This window comes from Pavona decussata, unplaced genomic scaffold (assembly GCF_977016875.1).
Source record: "Pavona decussata unplaced genomic scaffold, jaPavDecu1.1 SCAFFOLD_100, whole genome shotgun sequence".
Classification (NCBI taxonomy): domain Eukaryota; kingdom Metazoa; phylum Cnidaria; class Anthozoa; order Scleractinia; family Agariciidae; genus Pavona; species Pavona decussata.
In genome coordinates this window covers 4,135,001-4,154,465 of record NW_028145515.1, presented here as the reverse complement: position 1 = coordinate 4,154,465, position 19,465 = coordinate 4,135,001, and the positions used below count along the sequence as shown (strand labels likewise).

Genomic DNA, 19,465 nt, shown 5'->3' with positions numbered 1-19,465 from the left:
ATCTCTGAAAAATGCATGGTTACCCCCAATTTTCTTTTGGGATACCAAGAGCACTTGCTAAGTTCTGCTTTCTCCACATAGTTTTGAACCACGCAAAAATATCCCGGTATTGGTAGACACCGCCCATAGGAAACCTGAGTACCTCGAGATGCACAGAACATACATGTATGCGCAGTAACAAAAGTAGGCACCATCCTTTTTTTTGCCATTTGGGGCTGCTGTCTTTTCTAAGGTGTGTGAATCCAACATATTGTCAGCAAAGAAACAAACTGTGTTAATGCATGGAGGACCTCAAATTTGATGTGAGTTTTTATCTTGCAGGGGAGAGTCACAACAACAAGGTTGGAGAAGAGTGTTTTTACAACCAACTGATCACTTTGATGTCCAAGTTCCACCTTACAAAGAACCAAGGGTGGGTTACTTTATTGTTTGTTGATTTTTGTTGTTGGTGGTGTTGACCCACACATTAACCTGTGTAATTTACAGAAACCTTATTAATATGGACACCTCAACATTGTCTTACTGTGTCCTTAATAATGAAGCTCAAATGTATATTTTTGTTTTTTTTCAAACACTCCTGTTGCTAAGTAAAATAATGTCTGGGCTGATTAATTCTTTCAAAATTGTTGGTTTTAATGTTCAAAACTATTGTCAGTATAATAATTTTATAACTAAAGGCTGTACAATTCTTGACAAAACTAGTTAAGAAAAATGTGAATTTTGTGCATAATTATATTTTATCTCTCCTAAGGAAAACACCGTCTGGAGAGTGGCAAACCTTCACCCCCCCCCCCCCCCTCCCCCTCACTCAATGTCGCTCTAAAGACCAGAAAATTACCCAGCCACTGTAACAGTGAAGTTTGTAGAATGACAAAAAGTTTTTTAACAGTTTTGTCCAAGATTGTAGGTGATGGAGGGAGGAGCAGATGGGTACTGTATTTAACATTATTTTATTTTGATCAATCTTAATATGTTTCCTAGGAAGTTTTCCTGGAGCAGCTTTTTTACCCTGGAAGGTTTTCAAATCACTCCATCCTGAAGGCCATGCAGGTTTGTGTATTCAAAAATAATACTTTACTTTTATTTTTGTGATTTCTTTCTTCTTCTTTCTTTTGGATCTTAAGGATGTACCGTATACACCTCTGAGACACCTCTGAAGGTATACGGTAACCTTAACTGAACCAGGGTCTACAAAGAGAGCACATACATACTGCATCTTTGAAGGGAACTCAACCACTGACCTTCAATGCACCAATCTGATTGTTGAAACACTGTCCAGGCACTTCTGGTGTGGCACATCTTTCACTATGTGCATGTACAATGTGATATAGCTCTTCTGCATTCTGTGATACATTTCCACCTCATTTCCTGAATCTCTATTATGGAAAATCATGGCTTAGCTGATGCTATATATTTAGCTGATTTTGATCAATATCTTATTTTATGAGTCGGAAATGAAAAAAATGATGTATCAAGTACATTCATGTATGTCAGTTATAAATGTTATAACCTTTTCTTTACTCATGCATCCGCATATTCATCTCCGGCGATGCTCTTAGTCAAATGATTCTGAACAGTTTTGCTTAAATTAAAATGTTTTTTTTTTTTTTTTCAACAGATTTACAGGCACATACCAGTTGCAAATTCCAGTGACTTGGATGAGAATGTTTCAAGGAGAGATCTTAGACATGCTGTTATCAATCTTATTGATTCTGAGGTTTGTGTTACATGTAGCTGCAGTTCAATGGACATACACATGCAGGGACAATGGTTCAACCCAACAAGCTTATGACTTTAGCCTAAAAACAAAACCAGCTGCCAAGTGATGTTTTGAAATGATTTCTTTCTTCTATGTTTAAAGGCAGCAAAAATTTTAATGTGATAACAAGTCTGTAGGCTCTAATTTGACTAAGAGAGTTGTTATTCATGTTAGAACTTTCACTTTTTATGCAAAAGTCAAAAGCTTGTTGGGTAAATTCGGGCCTTCAAATCACAATGTATGTGTGGAAATGTGTATGTTTCTGACACAAGAACCAGTCTACACACCAAATTAGAGCGAATTCAGAGAAATTTGGATGCCAATGCCAAATAAGTACTTTACGTTCCTTGTGCACTGGTGCTTTCAATTAGTGAATTGGCCCCTGGCCTTTCCAATCTTAAATTCCTTCCTTAATTCTTTCCTTCCTTCACACGTTAGAAAAATTTTGCTCGACTGTGACATTTTTTTTTAGATTCAGATGTCTGCTCCAGATTACGAGATGCTTCACGATGAGTACAGTGATCTACAGCTGCACTGCTGGAACAAGTTCTATAGTTATGTTCTACAGTATCATCAAGTAAGATAACTTGTCTTCCGCACAAAATGTAAAAATCAATGCACGTTGTTAACCCATGGAGTGCACATGGGTTCAATATGTGTCCATGCGTTTCAGGTTGAATTGCAATTTGGATGTGTTAGTTTTGTGGGGAGGGAAAAAATTGGAGTACCTGAGAAAAACCTTATGGAACAAGGGAGAGAACCAACCACAACAAACTCAACTTGCACATGATACCAGGACTAGGAATTGAACCTGAGCCACATTCATCTGGTGACCACAATGGCAAAGCAATGATTGTTGAATGATATCATTGTATGTCTACTTGGATTTTTGAAAATGGGCTTGCTCAAGTCATGCTACTTTGACAGTGCATTGCAAATGGCTTTTTGTTGTTCTAAAACTCCAAAGTTGCCAATATAAATTAAACAAAAGGTAGCTATAATCTTTTCTCCCTCTCCTCCCTCTTTGTTCTCCTTTCTTCTCTATTTTGCATTATTCGGAATCTTCTTGGGCCGCAAAACCTGGGATTCAGTGTCATTTCATAAAAAATGCTCACGTTTTCATGGGTAACCTTAAAAAAATTGATAGAATGCTGATGTAAAAAGATGGAACCTCAACTAAACCACAGGCCTGGAAAAAAAGACTCAGAGCTTAAGTTACTACAGGGATTAAAACAGAAGAAACAATACTTAGCCCGTGTTACTGAGATGTAAAAGTTTTTGAAGGTTTGAGGTACCAAGATTCTACCATGTAATAATATTTTCTGTTTCAGGTTGGCTGTAAAGCCATGGGTATTTTTGTTGATGACAACACAGGTTTAGTTAGCTTGATTAGAAAGGTGAGATTTTGTTCAATATTACATGTACCAGTTGATTTCCTGTTTCTTTTTGTTCTTTAGTTCCTGTCTCTCTCTCTTTTAAAAATTCACAAATCAAGATCTGTATTATTTTTTCTTTCATTGCTAGGAAATGCTGTCTTTCTTCAGACCATGCGATGTGTTTGAACAGCTCCATCTCTCTGTAGAGCCTCTAGATGTCACTGTTTTGGCCCAAGAACCATTTGCTGGTATATATTATTTTAATGCAGTTAATTGCAGTTTAACTAAGTTAACAACACAGAGTGGTTAGCGGCCAACGTTCGATGTCATTGGTGCATGCTCACATGGGATATGCAGTCACATGAATTGTAGGATTGTACTGTTTTAGTGCAGTCGTCTTTGTTCCCCATCCCTTCCTTCCCTATTTTTCATTGCTTGTCAGTATGATGAGTGTTTGGATGCCTGGTGTGGGGGCTTATGGCTGGGTTGTGGGGATTGCCAGCGTGGGACTCAGTCTAGGGGCTGGCTAGCTGGCCTCCAGTGGAAGCCCCTGGACATCCAAGGCAGCCAACCTCATGAACATTTTTCAAACTGAGTTGATGTCCGGTAATTTGGCCATTGTAAAGAGATTGGTAAAAGAGTCAGTCAGTCAGTCAGTCAGTCAGTCAGTCAGTCAGTCAGTCAGTCAGTCAGTCAGTCAGTCAGTCAGTCAGTCAGTCAGTCAGTCAGTCTGTCAGTCAGCCAGTCTGTCAGTCAGTCTGTCAGTCAATGCTTCAGTGAATTAATTGCTTATAAATTTTAAATATTTGTAATACTGTATCCACTGCTGTTCCCCAATGGATTTCTTTTTACTCCTCTGTCACATTGCAGATAAAACCATGAAGACATCCTTCATAGATTTTTGCAATGTCATCAAACTTGTGTCACAGCAGGTAAATGTGGTGAACTCATTTTGCTAAATATGAAAATTTTAAAAAGCCTACACCTAATGTTTTCAACTATTCAGTCATCTTCAGTCATTTTGGTTTGAATTCATTTTGCCTCAGGACTTAACCATTAAACCCTGATATGATCAACATCCTTATTCTCTTTACTGTTCTCTGACTATGTCTTAAGGTACAATTTGGGAGAATTTGTTTTGAAATCAAGACTTTTTAACTTTGTGATCATTTGCTTTATTCTCATAACCTATATGTTTGTTTAACCAGTGATAATGTAAGGGGAAATTAGATGTTGGTCCCTTTTGGGTCTTTAAAAACACCAGCAATAAATTAAAGCTTGAAAGCAAATAATTATTTAACCCTTTAAGCCCTAACAGTGATCAGCATCAAATTTCTCCTTGAAATATCAGTGCTGATTCAATCCCTGAGGTCATGAAAATAAAGGGTTTAATCACCCAAGGTAAATTTTCTTGATATTTTAATAACTTCTCCCCAGTACGTTTATAAGAAAAGTATGGGACAAGACAGGAGAATTTGTTCTTTGATATTAATTAGGGGTTAAAGGGTTAAAGATGATGCCTCCTAATACAGGGGTTTTTTTGTGAAGTTTATGACTGTGTGGGAAAAGCAGATCTCTTCAAGGGCTATTTGAATCTGAATAGAAAATTGGGGGTAACCACATATTTTTCAGGATAAACAACAATAATTTCATTTAATAACATTCAAATACAGAACAATGTATAACATTTTTTTCAAAATTGAAGCTACATGTAAGTTATATCTGAAAAATGCATGGCTCCTCCCTGTTTTTATTTTAGATTTCAATAACACTTGCTAAGATTTTCTTTTCCTGCATAGTCACAAACTGTGCCAAAATGCCCTTGAATTGGTAGACATCTTCCTTAAGGACGGTGCCTACTTTTGCTACTGTGCATACGTTCTGTGCACCTCGCAATGATCCGAGAAAGTCAGGTTCCTATGCAGGAAAAGCAGATCTTGGCAAGGGTTATTGGAATCCAAAAAAAAAAAATTAGGGGTAACCATACATTGTTTAGAGATACATGTAATCTAGCTTCAATTTGGGGAAACAAATCCATCCATTGTTTTGAATTTTGGTGCTCTTTAGAATTCTTGTGGCTTAATTATCTCTAAAAAAAATGCGTGGTTACCCCCAATTTTTTATTTGAATTCCAATAGCCTTTCCTAAGATCTGCTTTTCCTGCATAGTCATAAACTGCTCAAAAATACACCGGTCGGTATTAGTAGGCACCGTCCTTAAGAAATTAGAGATTCTTGGACCGTCCTGAGATGCATGTCCTGTGCAGCAGCGAAAGCGTCAGGCACTGTCTTTAAATGTACATTCAATCTAAGTCTTGCTTGCAAAACCAGTAGACCTTTCTTCTACCACAAGAGGTTTACAAAGATTTTTATTGCAAACAATGAATTGTTTAATATTATTTTACTCTTTGAGATAAAAAATGTCCTTTGTCGTATGTTTTTCTAAAGCTGTCTCCAGGTCATCTGTCTGCTCTTGAAAATGATGTTAAATATCAGCTGAATCCTGCATTGACTGCAGATCAGATTGCTACTTCTCTTCTAACAAGCATAAGGTAAAGAGTAACAGACCAGATAACAGGAATTTTTTAACTATTACTGTGTGAGTTTTTTTTTTTCATTTGACAATGAAAGTTTATTTGACAAATTTGCTGATGGTACATCAAGCGCTTGATGCAAACTTTCAAATACCTCAAGTTCCCTTCTCATATTTGCATCAATTTCATTCTGCAAGTGGGTGCTACTTTTCCCAAGTCCTTGGTGGGATGCTTGTCATTCACATTCATGCGTGGGATGGGTGGGTACTGGCTGAGATCAACATATGGACTGATAGCAGCTGCCAGTGACGCCTTTACGTACTGATGTCCGATCTCACTCCACAGAAGAATTGCAAATCACCATGAGACTGTGATTTGTGTGCTATATATTAAATATATTAACATACCAAATTTTATTACCATAACTCAAACTCCCAAGGGAAACAAAACATAGTTTAAATTAGCAGGGATTCAAGTTAGCGGGGTTGGTGTTGAATTTTAAGTATCCTGTTAATAATTCATAAAATATTGTCAGTAGTTTTATCCATCCTCGGAGGCTTTCCAACCCATCTCGACTATGTCTTTGTCCCACTATCTCCTCCTGGATCTGTAACGGTGGGTTTTACTATTTTTTCACAATCACAAGTCAATTTGGTGAATAATATCAATTTTTTAGTATTTAATAAACCTTGTTTTGGTTAGGCTCGATTTCCAGCCGCTGTTCGGGAAACGAGCCCGCTCTTCTAAAGACCGGACTCGAGAAAGCGGCGGAAATCGAGCCTATGTTTTGGTTAGATCATTTTGTTTTGGAACTTATTATAAATAAGCACTATAAACAATGGCTCAGGACATTTTTGCACATTACAGGCGCATTATCAGTAAAGATTTTCTTCTATTTAACCTTTCATCTGCAGTGCATATACATGTTACACATATATTCATATTCATTCATTCTTCACGGGTATATTACGAACTCACAATATGATGGCTTGATAGCTCAGTTGGTAGAGCACTGCACCGGCATCGCAGAGGTCATGGGTTTGAATCCCGTTCAAGCCTGAATTTTTTTCCCAAACAGTCTGGTTGTGTAGATAACTGCGAGAATCTTTTCTTCTATTTATTAGAGGTCTCTTGACATGTAAATGAGCTCATTTATGTTCTCACATTTTGAGGTTTCAAACTAAATGGGATATTTTTTTTTGTTTTCTTTTAGTGATGAGGAACAACAGGATGTAGATGGGCATTCTCTGTTTGAATTTCAACAGGAGCTAGAAACTAGGTAAGCTTCAACAATTTTATGGTCAGAAATTAATCACTCAAGGAGGAAATTCCATTGTTAATTTTTAAATTACAAAAAATGTTATATGTATACAACAATTACAAATCAAGACTAAGGGGATGATTGCAATCCACGGTTTCTGAAGAAGAAAGAGAAAATTTATTTGTTTTGTCACACTTAATTACTTAATAATACTACACTGACATAGAAAATGATACATTTTACAAGGTTGGTTTGGTGATGGGGAAACCTGAACTAGAAGCCAGGGATTATGAAGTCTAGGCTTTCCCTGGCTTGAAATATAACAACATGGTTTAGTTTGTAAATGTAAATTGTTAATAATATGAAATTAAGTTTAATATTGATTTGGGGAGCAGGGATAATGCAGTGGTGAGAGCGCTCACCTCCCTCCAATGTGACCCGGGTTCGATTCCCGGTCTCGGCGTCATATATGTGGGTTGAGTTTGTTGTTGGTTCTCGCCCTTGCTCTGCCAGGTTTTTCTCCAGCTACCCCGGTTTTCCCCTGTCCTCAAAAACCAACATTTCCAAATTCTGATTCGATCTGGAATCTGAGGGCCACAGGTTTGTCAGTTATGACAGACAGTCAAGTGTCACCCATTAAACAAAGTTGAACAACAAACAATATGAAATCAAGTTTAATAATATTCGTTATTAATGTGGACTCTTTTTTTCAGTTTACATAAGGTTAATAATTTTTTCAAATGCCTGGATTTCCTGCTCCAAGGATTGGATATTCAGGGAGTGGTTAAGGACGCTGATCCCGATGCAGGTAGGTAATGTGGTAACCGAGTTATAACATTTCAACCTCTCAAAAATTATCATAGGAAAGGTAAATTATGTCTCTTTCAGTAGCTTTCATTTTAATGGCTCATAGAGTGAAAAGTTAGAACCATCTTTTACAGCATAACAAATAGCAAAACAAGAAATGACTGCTCAGTAGCTTTCATTTGAATGGTTGCACTTAAGGATTTCATCCACAGACTCAAAAGTTAGAACCACCTTGTACAGCATTATAAACAGCACCACAGGAAAGTACTGCTCAGTAGCTTTCATTTAAATGGTCACACTTCAGGATTTCATCCACAGACTCAAAAGTTAGAACCACCTTGTACAGCATAATAAACTGCACCACGGCAAGGTACTGCTCAGTAGCTTTCATTTGAATGGTTACACTTAAAATTTCATCCACAGACTCAAAAGTAAGAACCACGTTGTTTAGCGTAATAAACAGCACCACAGTAAAGTACTGCTTACTAGAGCTCTTTCATTGAATGATAACAGTTTATGACTACAGCATATGGTTATGTACAACTTCAAAAAATCATTACGTACAGTATATTTTTACATGTGTATGCCATTTAAGATTTTGGCCTTTTTCTGTTCTGATAGCCTGGCTTTCCAAATATGGTTGTAACTCAAAAATCTTGAAAACCTAAGTTTAATTTGAAAAAGATGTTCCAAACAACATCCTTGTGAATGTTAGGTTTCCAACTGAGGATATAACGATTAGGAACTTTCCATAGCAACGATGTTATAATTTTTATTAATCAATATTTAACCAGAAAGCTCCTTCACAAAGTGGTTTTCAAGGAGGTTCTGGGTGGAATATTAATTACAATTAAAAAAAAGGCAAAACTAACAACAGGGCCCCCTTAATCAATGACTACTCCCGATGACTGTTGTTGATTGTTATGATACTGGTTAAGAATGACGTTTACAGCAAACATGAGATATGACCACGTGACCATGTTTACCCTATATTTGCCGCTCGCCGTTTTCAGTTTCTCTGTCAAATCGAGTAGTTTTGCGGTAGCGTCAAAGGTCAGAATTAGTTTGCAGTACAGTCAACTCTCTCGTAAGCGACCACCCTTGGTGCACGACAAAGTGGTCGCTTACGGGAGGTGGTCGCTTACGGGAAAGATCAATAAAATAAGCCTAATGCTGGACTGATAAATTAATTACCTAAAAATATTACCCTAGCAGCTAAAATTAGGCAAATAGAAACTAATTTATTTGATTTTTTCACGTCTATTCATTCTTCTGACGAAACTTTGTGTAACATTTTGGAACAGATCACTGTAACATTTCCCATTTACCTACAGATCTAATTATAGTAATCTTCTCTGTCTGTAAACTGTCAGTTGTCCGGGGTAGCGTCATTAAAAATTGAACTTTTGTTGCTTCTGAGTAATTATGTACTCAGATCATACGCGAATATTTTGGGTGGTCGCTTACCGGAAACGGAAAACAAAAGAATATGTCAAATTTCTGGCCTAAAAAGTGGTCGCGGTCCCTTAAAAATTTGAGTGGTGGTCGCTTACGAGAGAGCTCTTGAAACAGTATTTAACTGAGAAACAAAACGGTTGTTTACGAAGTGGTCGCTTACGGGAGGTGGTCGCTTACGAGAAGTGGTCGCTTTGAGAGAGTTGACTGTATTCTCATCTTTGAGCTCTTTATTTCAAGAAAACATAAACGCGAATCTTACGTTTGCCGTTTGCCGTAAACGCGATCCTTAATAGAGACATTTAGCACCAGGGTTTTTGCGTTAACGGCAAACCGGAAACGGCAGTTTCAGGTTAGGCGTTTGATGTTTATGGCTTCTACCGCTTTAGCTACACCGATCACTTGAAGTGGCCGCCATATTGAATTTGCGAACAGCAGTGGTGCTGTTTTTCATACAGCAACATAAAGCTCCATGTTCGCTCTTTCGCGTTAGTTTACACCTAAACATCAACCCTTTAACATCAACATAAAGACTTGCTACATACAAATCTGACATTTTTACGTTTCAAAAAATTGAAAAGTACGACTCAAATCGCTGAGGTAAATGACTTACGTGAAAACCTTCCTCTCCACGTTGAAAACCGCAAACGTAACGTCAGAGCCTTGTCACGTGATCTCTAGCCGTTCGCCGTCTGAGGTTTTTGCCGAAAAGCCTGGTGCTAAATGTCTCTAATAGATTTAGCATCGCGTTTACGTGAAACGGCAAACGTCACCTTGCCGTTTCATGGTTCACTTAAAATAGCGTGAACCTTTTGACTTAAGCTATAAATCGCGAGTTTCGATGAAGCTGCTTTGCGGCTCACTGTAGTGACTTTAGAAGAAAAGTGTGGTAGGGAGTGAGTTATGAAGGATTGTTAAATATGAAACTTTATTGGCCCTTGTATGACTTGCCGAAAAAATGATTTGGGTACTTGTTTTGAACAATTAACTACTTATATATGTATAAGAAAAAAAGGAAGAAATGCTTACGTAGTTCTCACGTAGACGGCAAACGAGAGATAGCCTGTTTTCACGTAGAAACGGCAAGCGGCAAACGCGAAAAATGGCGGGAAAATCGTGGTCACGTGGTCATTTTTGCCGTTCGCGCTTCACGTATACGCGATGCTAAATCTCTCTAATCTCTCTAATAATTGTTTTGTAGGTTGGTCTGAAGCGTATCATTTGATGAGCTGCAGCCATCTATTCAGTGGTCAACTTTCCTTGTCTCTTCTCTCCATGTCTTCTCATCAAATGATTTCATCCCGTATGTCTGTTTGCAAACATCTCCTGGTGCTGCTTAGTTTAGTAGCAAAGCTTAATGTCAACAAGGTAATTAGACATCCAGCTCAAGTTACCATGTCACTTAATCCACTGCCTTAGGTAGTGATATTGGGTCAGTTATTAAAAGACAGTTTAGACGGTGTTTAACAAAACTATGCTGTAAGACATTTTCAATTTTGCCAACAGTCATATCTAAACATTGTCTGCTGCTGATGGTAACAAGAAGGGCTTGCATCTCAGACTAGAAAACTATTTATCTACGTAAAATAAACCACTTATAAAAAGAATTGGAGGCCCACTGATTGTCTTACGCCGCAGCCTAAGTTAGACTTTGTTTAAATAATTGGCCCATTGTGTTTTCATCAGTTCTCTGTGAAACATTGTTTTTAGAATCTACCATAATCAATGATTTTCTCTAGTCAACTACCTTTATAGAGCACTAAAGTGTGACATCACAAATAATTGACTTTTTGAAATTATGGGATTTGTTTTAAAAGACATTCGCAAAGAGCATGATGAAAAATGCCTACTTGCTAATAATCAACGTCTTACTGCAATCAAGGAGTGAGATATCGGGACTTTCATAATCCAATGTCTCCATACAAATCCTTCTAATCACGTCTCTGTTCTAAACGTTTGGAACAGAGACAAAATTACAAGGATTGGTATGGGGTCGTCAGAGCATAACAGTACTAATATCTCACTCCCAAATTGCAATACGATGCTAACTTTTGGCAAGTAGCCATTTTTCATCATGTTCTTTCAAAATATCTCTGCAAATCCGATAATTTCAGAATTATCACTTTAGTACTCTATTAAATCCCATTAGAATCAGTCTTCAGGTAAAGAAGTCATTTTTTTGGTCTCTTCCTGGATTGATAATGGTCTGATTGCAAATGATTAGAGTGACTGGAATATAAAAGAATCTAAAAGGACCATTCCGAAAGAGGAATGAAAACTTGTTCCTTCTGCCCCAAGGAGCAGAATAATTAGAATGGCATTCTTATGTTTCCAAGTTGAGAATAGGTAGTAAAAACAATGCACCAAAATGTCATTCTAAATATTCTTATTCTTGAATGCCCCCCCTCCCCCCCCCCAAAAAAAAAAAATGTGCGCAAACACTGTACAGTCAACTCTCGCCTTAAGGGCACCTCGCTATTACGGACACCTCGATATTACCGACAGTAGCTAAATCCCTTGTACAGACTTGCCCTTGATAGCAAAATAGCCTTGCTTTGAGACTCAAGTTGCATTTACTTGAGACTGAGTGATTTTTGTAGAGCCTTATGCACTCTGAAACTAACCTTACATGTTACATGTTGGTGGCCAAGTGATCACATCTGAAATAGTGTGAGTTCCCAATCAAACTGAATGAATTTGTTGTAAGTATTAAAATTGAAACTACTTATGATAAGTAGCCAGCAGATGAAAGTGCAATGTGGTAGCAATGGTTGGCTCAGTTTAACAAACCTATGATATCTTTTTCCAGATTGGTTTGGATGTCAGGACAGTAGGACAAGTCTCATCAGTTTACATTCCACAAACTGTCTTATTACTGAATTCTTTTGTTGCCTTGCACTGGATCATGGAACAGCTGACCACTCCTGCTCCGTCCAATGCCATGTAAGTATACCCAGTCATATTTGTTTCATCATTATCAATTTTTATTTAAGCCCATGCAGCCCCAAGGTACAAGTCGTATTATTTTGTAAGACAAACTTGATGTCCGTGTTTGATAGAGCCAGCTTTGTTTGACCTTTGAATGATTGCGAATGAACAAAAGGTAAACAGCAAAGGAATTGGAAAATAATCCGAGAAAAACCTCCCGTAGCAAGGACGAGAACCGACAACAAACTTAACACGCGTATGATGCCGAGTCCGGGAATCGAAACCCATGCCACATATGTATACTCAGAAAGGTTCATTTTGCAGCGTTCATTGCAAACAAAACATGAAATACATGTGCCTTAAGGCACACATGCATACATTGGTGTTCTAAACAAACTTTATGGTAATCTTCAATGAAAAATAGTGGTAATAAATGTTCCTAAAATCCAACTTTCTTACATTTCTTCTCGGAACAATAGAATGGACTTGTTTTGCATTTTCCGTGGATATAATTTGCATAAAGTTTTCGTACACAAGTTTATTCTTGGGACGTAGGGTCTTGGCATTTTGCTTGGTAAAAATATTCTTACTCAACAGAGAATCAAACCTTAAACAGCTGGCTGCCCTGGAAATAAATGATGGAATGGATTCAAAGGCACTATTTGGTAAGGCTTGATTTCAAATTATTTTTAATGAACATGTTTTTGAATTTCATCTTGTTGTTGAGTCCATGGGTGTTGACATGTGTACAGTATTTGTTACTTTACAAATCGATTCTGTTTGGCTTTACACGTCGACTCTGATAATTCACAGATGATGTCAAAATGTGGAAACAGCAAAAAAGTATGCTACAACTTAATTCTTTTGCCACGACTTATTTTTCAGTTCCTATGCTGAAACCCTCTCATCAGTCGAATCTTCCCATTCATCAGTCTTCATCGCGATCGAATTCAAAGCCAGAAAACGCATCTTCATCGCAGGACTCGGGCTATATGCTATTTAGAACGTCAGCGACTCTTGTGACTAAGCCATTTACAGCGAAAAAGAAAAAACGCAAAAAGTTCTGCATGGTTTCCAAAAGACAAAACACCTTCAATACATTCAATATGAAGGCTAAACTGAAAATGTAAAGTATACTGTAAATGATGTGAACCCAGGGGCCCGTCTCTTGGAAGTTTCGGTAACTTACCGGGCCCGATAAGTGTCTTTGGTGACAAATGTTTCTTTACAGAAGTCAATTTTTGTTAGTCCATAATACGATAATACTAAATTTTAAAATCGTATAATTCTATGAAAACATTGGCCAAGTACCATGTCTGTAATCACTGCATAATCGGCGTAAAAACATTTACAGATATACTTATCGGGCCTGGTACGTTACCGGGACTTTCGAGAAACGGGCCACAGGAATCATGTCATAAGTACGCAAATTATGATCATCCGGGTGAGTGTAGTCCTGAGAAGAACTGTTTGAGGTGATATTGACTGACGTTTCGACAACCCGAGTGGAAGTCATCTTCAGAGTCAAGTAAATTGTGGAATGTCAGTAGATGGTAAAATGTCTCTGGTTCTTGACCTGGTTGGTGAACGAAGTGGAGATGTTATTGGTCGTTTGTCAGTAAGCCGTGATTTTATTGGCTTACACTACTAGTGATCACAGTAGTGATCAACATGAAATCTCTCCTTACCTTTCAGTGTTAATTCGCACTCCTCTGAGGTGTGTAGTTTTAACTTTAATTTTTTTTTCACTAGATGACCCATCCCTCACTGTCGGTGAGCTGTTCCTGAGTGGTGTTGGAGGGGCGCAGTTGAGAAGACACCTGGCCCATGTAATCAAGACCTCACAAGAGATGCAGGGCCAAGCTCCATGCCTTCTGTGGTCCACATTTTTTAACCAGGCTGTTTACACCTTGATGGACCTTATGTATCCTTATTTGCACAAGCGCTTTCATGCAAAGAGGTCATCATTTTGAATTGGGGCAAATATGCTGCAAAATCTAAATTGTGCAAATTGAATTTGGAGATATTAAAACTCGTTGAACTGAAGGTACATAGACCTTATGCAAAAATGGCTGACATTTTAATATTCTTTTGTCTGCATTCAAATTGGCCTCACTAACCTCGTTCTTGAGTTTAAATATCAAAATAATATTTTACCTTGGACGACGCTAGTGAGGCTAATTTGAATACAGACAAAAGAATATTAAAATGTCAGCCATTTTTGCATTAGGTGAATGGTAAAAGATTTCAGTAATCAAATTTGAGAGGTGTAGATTTGGTAGGAAGAAGGTAATCTTGTTTTAAAGTTTCGATTTGTTTGTCTGTGAAGCGTGGGGCAAAAATTACAGATAATGATGTGGAAAAGGTTGAAGTTGATTATGGTACTCATATTGCGTCTAGCGGCCTTAATTTTCACAAGTAAAATCTTTAGCCAGATCTTCAATTCACAGTGTTTAAATGTTTCAGAGATTGATTTGAATGGAACTTACCTGTCAAGAAAATTTCCCATACAAACACTGATTTCACTATGTCTGCCCCAATCCTAAACGGTGGCCAGTTCCTTGGAGGATCTTACAGGAGTTAAGGTTTGGAAGGTTGGTGACTCAAGCCTGATCTATAAATCACTTTGCGTTGCTGCTTTCAACAAGGCTAGATTACTTTACTTCATGTTGTGTCACTCTCATACCAAAAGACTGCAAGGGCTACACTTTATTTCTCAAGGACTGACTACCTATAGCAGTTTTTGTTCACCGCAAACGTTTAAGGCAGCTAAAATTATTTTAGATCATCTGCTGTATTAATCTGCGTCACATGCATTGGCGACTCTGAAGTGGATACCGTTAGAGAAAAGGCGTTTCCAGCGAAGATGTGTCCATGTATACAAATGTATAAATGGACTTATAAACCATGAATTGACTTTAGTAACACAGCAGCAGCAACATCATTAAAATACATGAAATAAAGTCAATCTTAGACTCCCAGCGTTAAGAGAAATTGGGGGAAACATAGAACTGCATATCATGCTGTAAATGACTTTAAATCACTTAGCCAGGTAATACAAGAATCTGCTAATATTAATACATTCAAGCTACATGTTTTTAATTTCTTAATATAATTTATGTATTTATTTATATATCTTTCTCTGTTTTCTTTTAATTTTATGTATACATTTTAGTCTTAATCTTTGAGGTCCTTTTCGAAAACCACATTTTGTGAAAAAGTTTCCTCAATAAAGATTATTATTATTATTATTATTATTATTATTATTATTATTATTATCATTATTACTATTATTCTGTTCCTTAACACAAACAACAGCTGGCCATCCAGGCAGAGTGTTCTCTTCCCAGAATTCCTGTTGTCTAGCTATCAGTATCTCCACCTTCAAGAGTATGCCCATCTGATTTGTCATTGGTGTGACACCTGCCAATCATCTTGGCACTTCTTGGTGGGCCAATCCCATTTGGTGTTGGGAGAACACCACAAGGCCTTGGGGCACTTTCTGAAGGCTGCAAGAGGAATTGGTAAGTGGCAGTGATTTTCCCTGTAAATTTTCAGGTCCCGGTCAATCGAAAGCGTAGTAATGCTAATCCCCAATTAAAAGTTAACCAAGATTTTGTTGCTGAAGCCTGGTTTTCACTAGCGACTCAAGCACGGACGCAAGCACAAGCGCAAGCATAAGAATGCTTATTTCAATGTGAAAACAGCCTTGAAGCAAGCATAAGCTTGTGCTTGTGTCACAATCCTGTTGATTATTAATTCCTTTGTATCATTTTAGGTTCACAGGACTCCCTCATGATGAAGGTGCTTCAAAGCGATGCCACAGACACCCCAACCCTGCTTGTTCTATTTTATGTCAAGGTATGGTGTGTATTCTAGAGCAGCTAAAAGACGTGTGCAAATTTGACGTTTACTGGTCGGCGTTTTAAAAATAGAGTTTAAGTTAGTGAGGAGCTCGAGTTAGCGGGGTTCTACTGTAGATTGTTAGATCGTCACTGGCATGATCTCCTTTGTCTAGGGCTTTGAATAATTAATGAATTTGAGAATTGTCTTTGCAGGTCATGAAATTATTTGAACAGTTTGATGCACCTAATTATGTCATCCGCGTGGCTCACTTAGCGCTTGATCTTGCTCCACCTGATGATTCAAATATTGTAAGTATATCTTGCAGTGAAGGAGGCCATGGTCAAATAAAAAAGCTTGTTTATTTCACCGCACACGTTACAAAAAAGTAAAATTGGAGTACAAAAATATATATTACAGAGAAAGTGGTGAGGAAGCCTTAAGCGAATGACACACGGTTCAACATCGTTCAACTTTTGTTGATCAACAAATGTTGAGCATTGTTTTGACTTGTTGACTTGTTGTGGCAACTTGTTGAACGGAATAGAACCAAGCTCTATTTTCGTTCAACAACGTTCAACAACTTTCAACATGTTGAACGGCATATCTCAACGTTCAACATCACATGATACACTGTTCAACATTTGTTGAATAGCAGCTGCAACATTTGTTGGCCAACAAATGTTAAACCGTGTATCATTGGCTTTAGGAGAAATCATAGGGCTTATAGAATAAGGCTTCCTCATTACAGAGTTGTTACATATAAATGTTAGAAGACTGGGAGACTGTTGATATACAATTACAGTTGAAACGAATAGACGGGAAATGATCAATAAACATTTGAGAAAAAAATAGCTTGCAAGGTCAAAAATAGAGATACAGATTTAGTAGACACTTTCCGGCGCTAAATTCAAACCTTTCAGGGATCATAATTGCGGATTGAGAAGGTTTCGTTCAGTAAAACCCACATATTCAGACCGAGAAATTCGTAAACTAACAAACCATGGCAAAATTTTTTTACTTCATAGGCACTTTAAGGCTAGATTTAAAGGAGGAAAGAGATACTGAGCTGCAAATGTATAAAAGAATGGTCAGCCAATTTGGTCAGCCAAGGGTGGAAGGTGTGGTCAATGAGGGACTCAACTAAGCAGGGCTGGGCAGGGGAGGATGTGGTCTGTAAGGGGTTCAACTAGGCAAGGTGTGGCGAGGAAGGGGTGAAGCTAAAGCCTAGTTTTCACATGTCGGGAAAATCCCTCACGATTGGAGATTTCACTGTTTCCCGACCGTCCCAGATTTTGCTGAGATATCGAGAAATCGCCAGACGTCTGTCCCAGATTTGAGGTATTCATCGGCGACAGACGCCACTTTTATTTGTGAGGGGAGGGGGGGGGGGATGGGGAACTGGAGCGAAGCAATTTAGAGGATTGGTAACGAGCTAAAACTGTCGCCGACGTCCCCGACAGTACAAATTTGCGTTTTCATATGTCGGGAATGATCGCCGACCATCGCAGAAATCTGGTGAATTGCTGTGTACAGCTGTGTTACTTGTTTTCAATATCTACAGTAACACGCTCACATTTCTGTTCTGATTTTCAGCCAAATCTGTGGTCGAACATTTTCAAGCACCATCTGGAGTTAGGACAAAATGATTTGGCGTATAATGCTTTGATCACAAATCCTGATCCTGTCAGGTCAGTTCCTTGTGCTCCTTGCTGAATTATTTGAATGACTCGGTGCATAACCAACCTGTAGTGCATTGAGCTCGTTTTTTGTTGTTTTGACTCGGATTTTCTGGAAACTTTTGCATGTGGACTTCCTTTCAGAAACGTTGCTTCGAGATTTTTTTGTTGGTTTGCGCTTTGTGTTGGGGTAAAAATGAGAAACTTGCCTGTTACTACGTCAAAGTTCATATGAGACGAACTAAACTGAGCGAATTAAGTTCATGACAAGCGCGACGTTTGACCCAATTGAGTTCTTCCGACTCACTTTGGATGGACCAACACGTTCTATCCGTCTGATTCAGACGGATATAGAACGTGTGAAGATCGACTGTGCTACAAACGTGGATCTTTTCGTGATGTTTTTTTTCATGTTCATGATGTGAAGTTCGACGTTTGGCTCGGGCCTAAGGGGTTTTGCTCCAAGCGAGGCGCATAACAGTGACAACAAAAAACAAAAAATAAACAAAAAAAATTAGGGCAACGTTTCTTGAAAGAATTGAAGGCTGCACGCCAAAAATCTGGCAAATGTGATCCGAAACAACCGAAAAGGCAAGCTAAGATTCATTACAGGTCGGCTATGCAACAAGCCCTTCCTTTATTCATTTTTTCCCTTTAAACATTTTCCTCTTTTTAAATCCGTTCATCATGGTTTGAAGAGGTGTTAATTGAATTACTGATCAGAGAAGAAATATTTTTGTGATCTTTTTTCTAGACGGCGGGACTGCCTCCATAAGTTCATGGTGGTTCTCTGTGAAAGAGGCCAAACTCGGGAGCTGATTGAATATCCGTTTATTAACCTACAAGATGAGGTAACTATTCTGTAGTTATTCCGTTCATTATGGTTACTACAAATCCCAACAGTGAACAGGCTATATTTCCCCGTGAATTCACTAATGCTCATCCCTCATTTAGAATTAACCGAGGTTTTCATCTCGCTAGTTAAAAATGTTTTTGAAAGCTAATTTTAACCTAATAGTAAAAAACGGCTGAGTCAAAACTTATAAACAAAAGTTTTTTTGGAGAATCTTTGTTGATTAGTTATTAAACTTCAATCAAAGTTCACTTTAAGGCCCATTTAAACGGTTTCAACATTTGCCCAACATTCGTTCAACAAAAGTTGAACGGGTGTCAGGCAAATACTGGATGAACGGAGTGTTCAAACGGTTTCAACGCCATTCAACATTCTCAAGAACAAAGGAAATGTTGAATCGATGTTGAAGGAAAGTTTAAACCAGTTTAAATTTGATTCAACACACTTTCAACAAGCGTTCGACATTGTTTTTTACACTTTCAACAATGTTGAACGACCTGTTCAAACGCCCCCGACATTTGGTTCAACAAAGTGTTGAACGCATGTTGAAGCAAATGTTGAAACCGTTTAAACGGACCTTTAACCCAGGATTGGGCCCAGTTTCTCAAACCCCGATAAACAGGACACTTACTTCCCTTTCTTCTTAGGGAAGTTCACTTTAACTTCCGGTATCAAAATGTATATTCTCCTCACTGTTTTCCATACATTTCTGATGAAAATAGTTGGGAGAATAAGCCAATCTTTGCTGACGTCATTGTTTACATTTTTCCTCATTAGCATACGACTTAACTCATAGAAGCCGTAAAGCCGTGGCCGTATATATTAACTAAGTGCAAAAGTCGAAAGAGCTGATTAAGTTGAGCAATTTGTGCAATTTTCAGCTCTTTGCAAGCAATATTGAAGGAAATATCAGCCATCAAAAACTACGGAATGGCTGGGTGGCAAAAAAGTTAATGAGCCATACATTCTCT

At 38.0% G+C, this 19,465-nt stretch overlaps 1 protein-coding gene across 1 annotated transcript in view; it reads left to right on the top strand.

Annotated features, from left to right (window-relative positions):
- Positions 1 to 19,465, top strand: part of LOC146472438 (nuclear pore complex protein Nup160-like) — a 44,110-nt gene that overhangs the window by 9,939 nt on the left and 14,706 nt on the right. Inside the window, exons 9-27 of the mRNA XM_085119777.1 lie at positions 322 to 412; positions 982 to 1,050; positions 1,619 to 1,717; positions 2,232 to 2,336; positions 3,091 to 3,156; positions 3,284 to 3,383; positions 4,006 to 4,067; positions 5,583 to 5,686; positions 6,882 to 6,947; positions 7,643 to 7,737; positions 10,393 to 10,559; positions 12,001 to 12,134; positions 12,717 to 12,784; positions 13,872 to 14,043; positions 15,438 to 15,643; positions 15,898 to 15,980; positions 16,178 to 16,273; positions 17,559 to 17,653; positions 18,396 to 18,492. Coding sequence (XP_084975903.1) covers positions 322 to 412; positions 982 to 1,050; positions 1,619 to 1,717; positions 2,232 to 2,336; positions 3,091 to 3,156; positions 3,284 to 3,383; positions 4,006 to 4,067; positions 5,583 to 5,686; positions 6,882 to 6,947; positions 7,643 to 7,737; positions 10,393 to 10,559; positions 12,001 to 12,134; positions 12,717 to 12,784; positions 13,872 to 14,043; positions 15,438 to 15,643; positions 15,898 to 15,980; positions 16,178 to 16,273; positions 17,559 to 17,653; positions 18,396 to 18,492 — 1,975 coding nt within the window. The remainder of the gene's footprint in view (positions 1 to 321; positions 413 to 981; positions 1,051 to 1,618; positions 1,718 to 2,231; positions 2,337 to 3,090; positions 3,157 to 3,283; positions 3,384 to 4,005; positions 4,068 to 5,582; positions 5,687 to 6,881; positions 6,948 to 7,642; positions 7,738 to 10,392; positions 10,560 to 12,000; positions 12,135 to 12,716; positions 12,785 to 13,871; positions 14,044 to 15,437; positions 15,644 to 15,897; positions 15,981 to 16,177; positions 16,274 to 17,558; positions 17,654 to 18,395; positions 18,493 to 19,465) is intronic.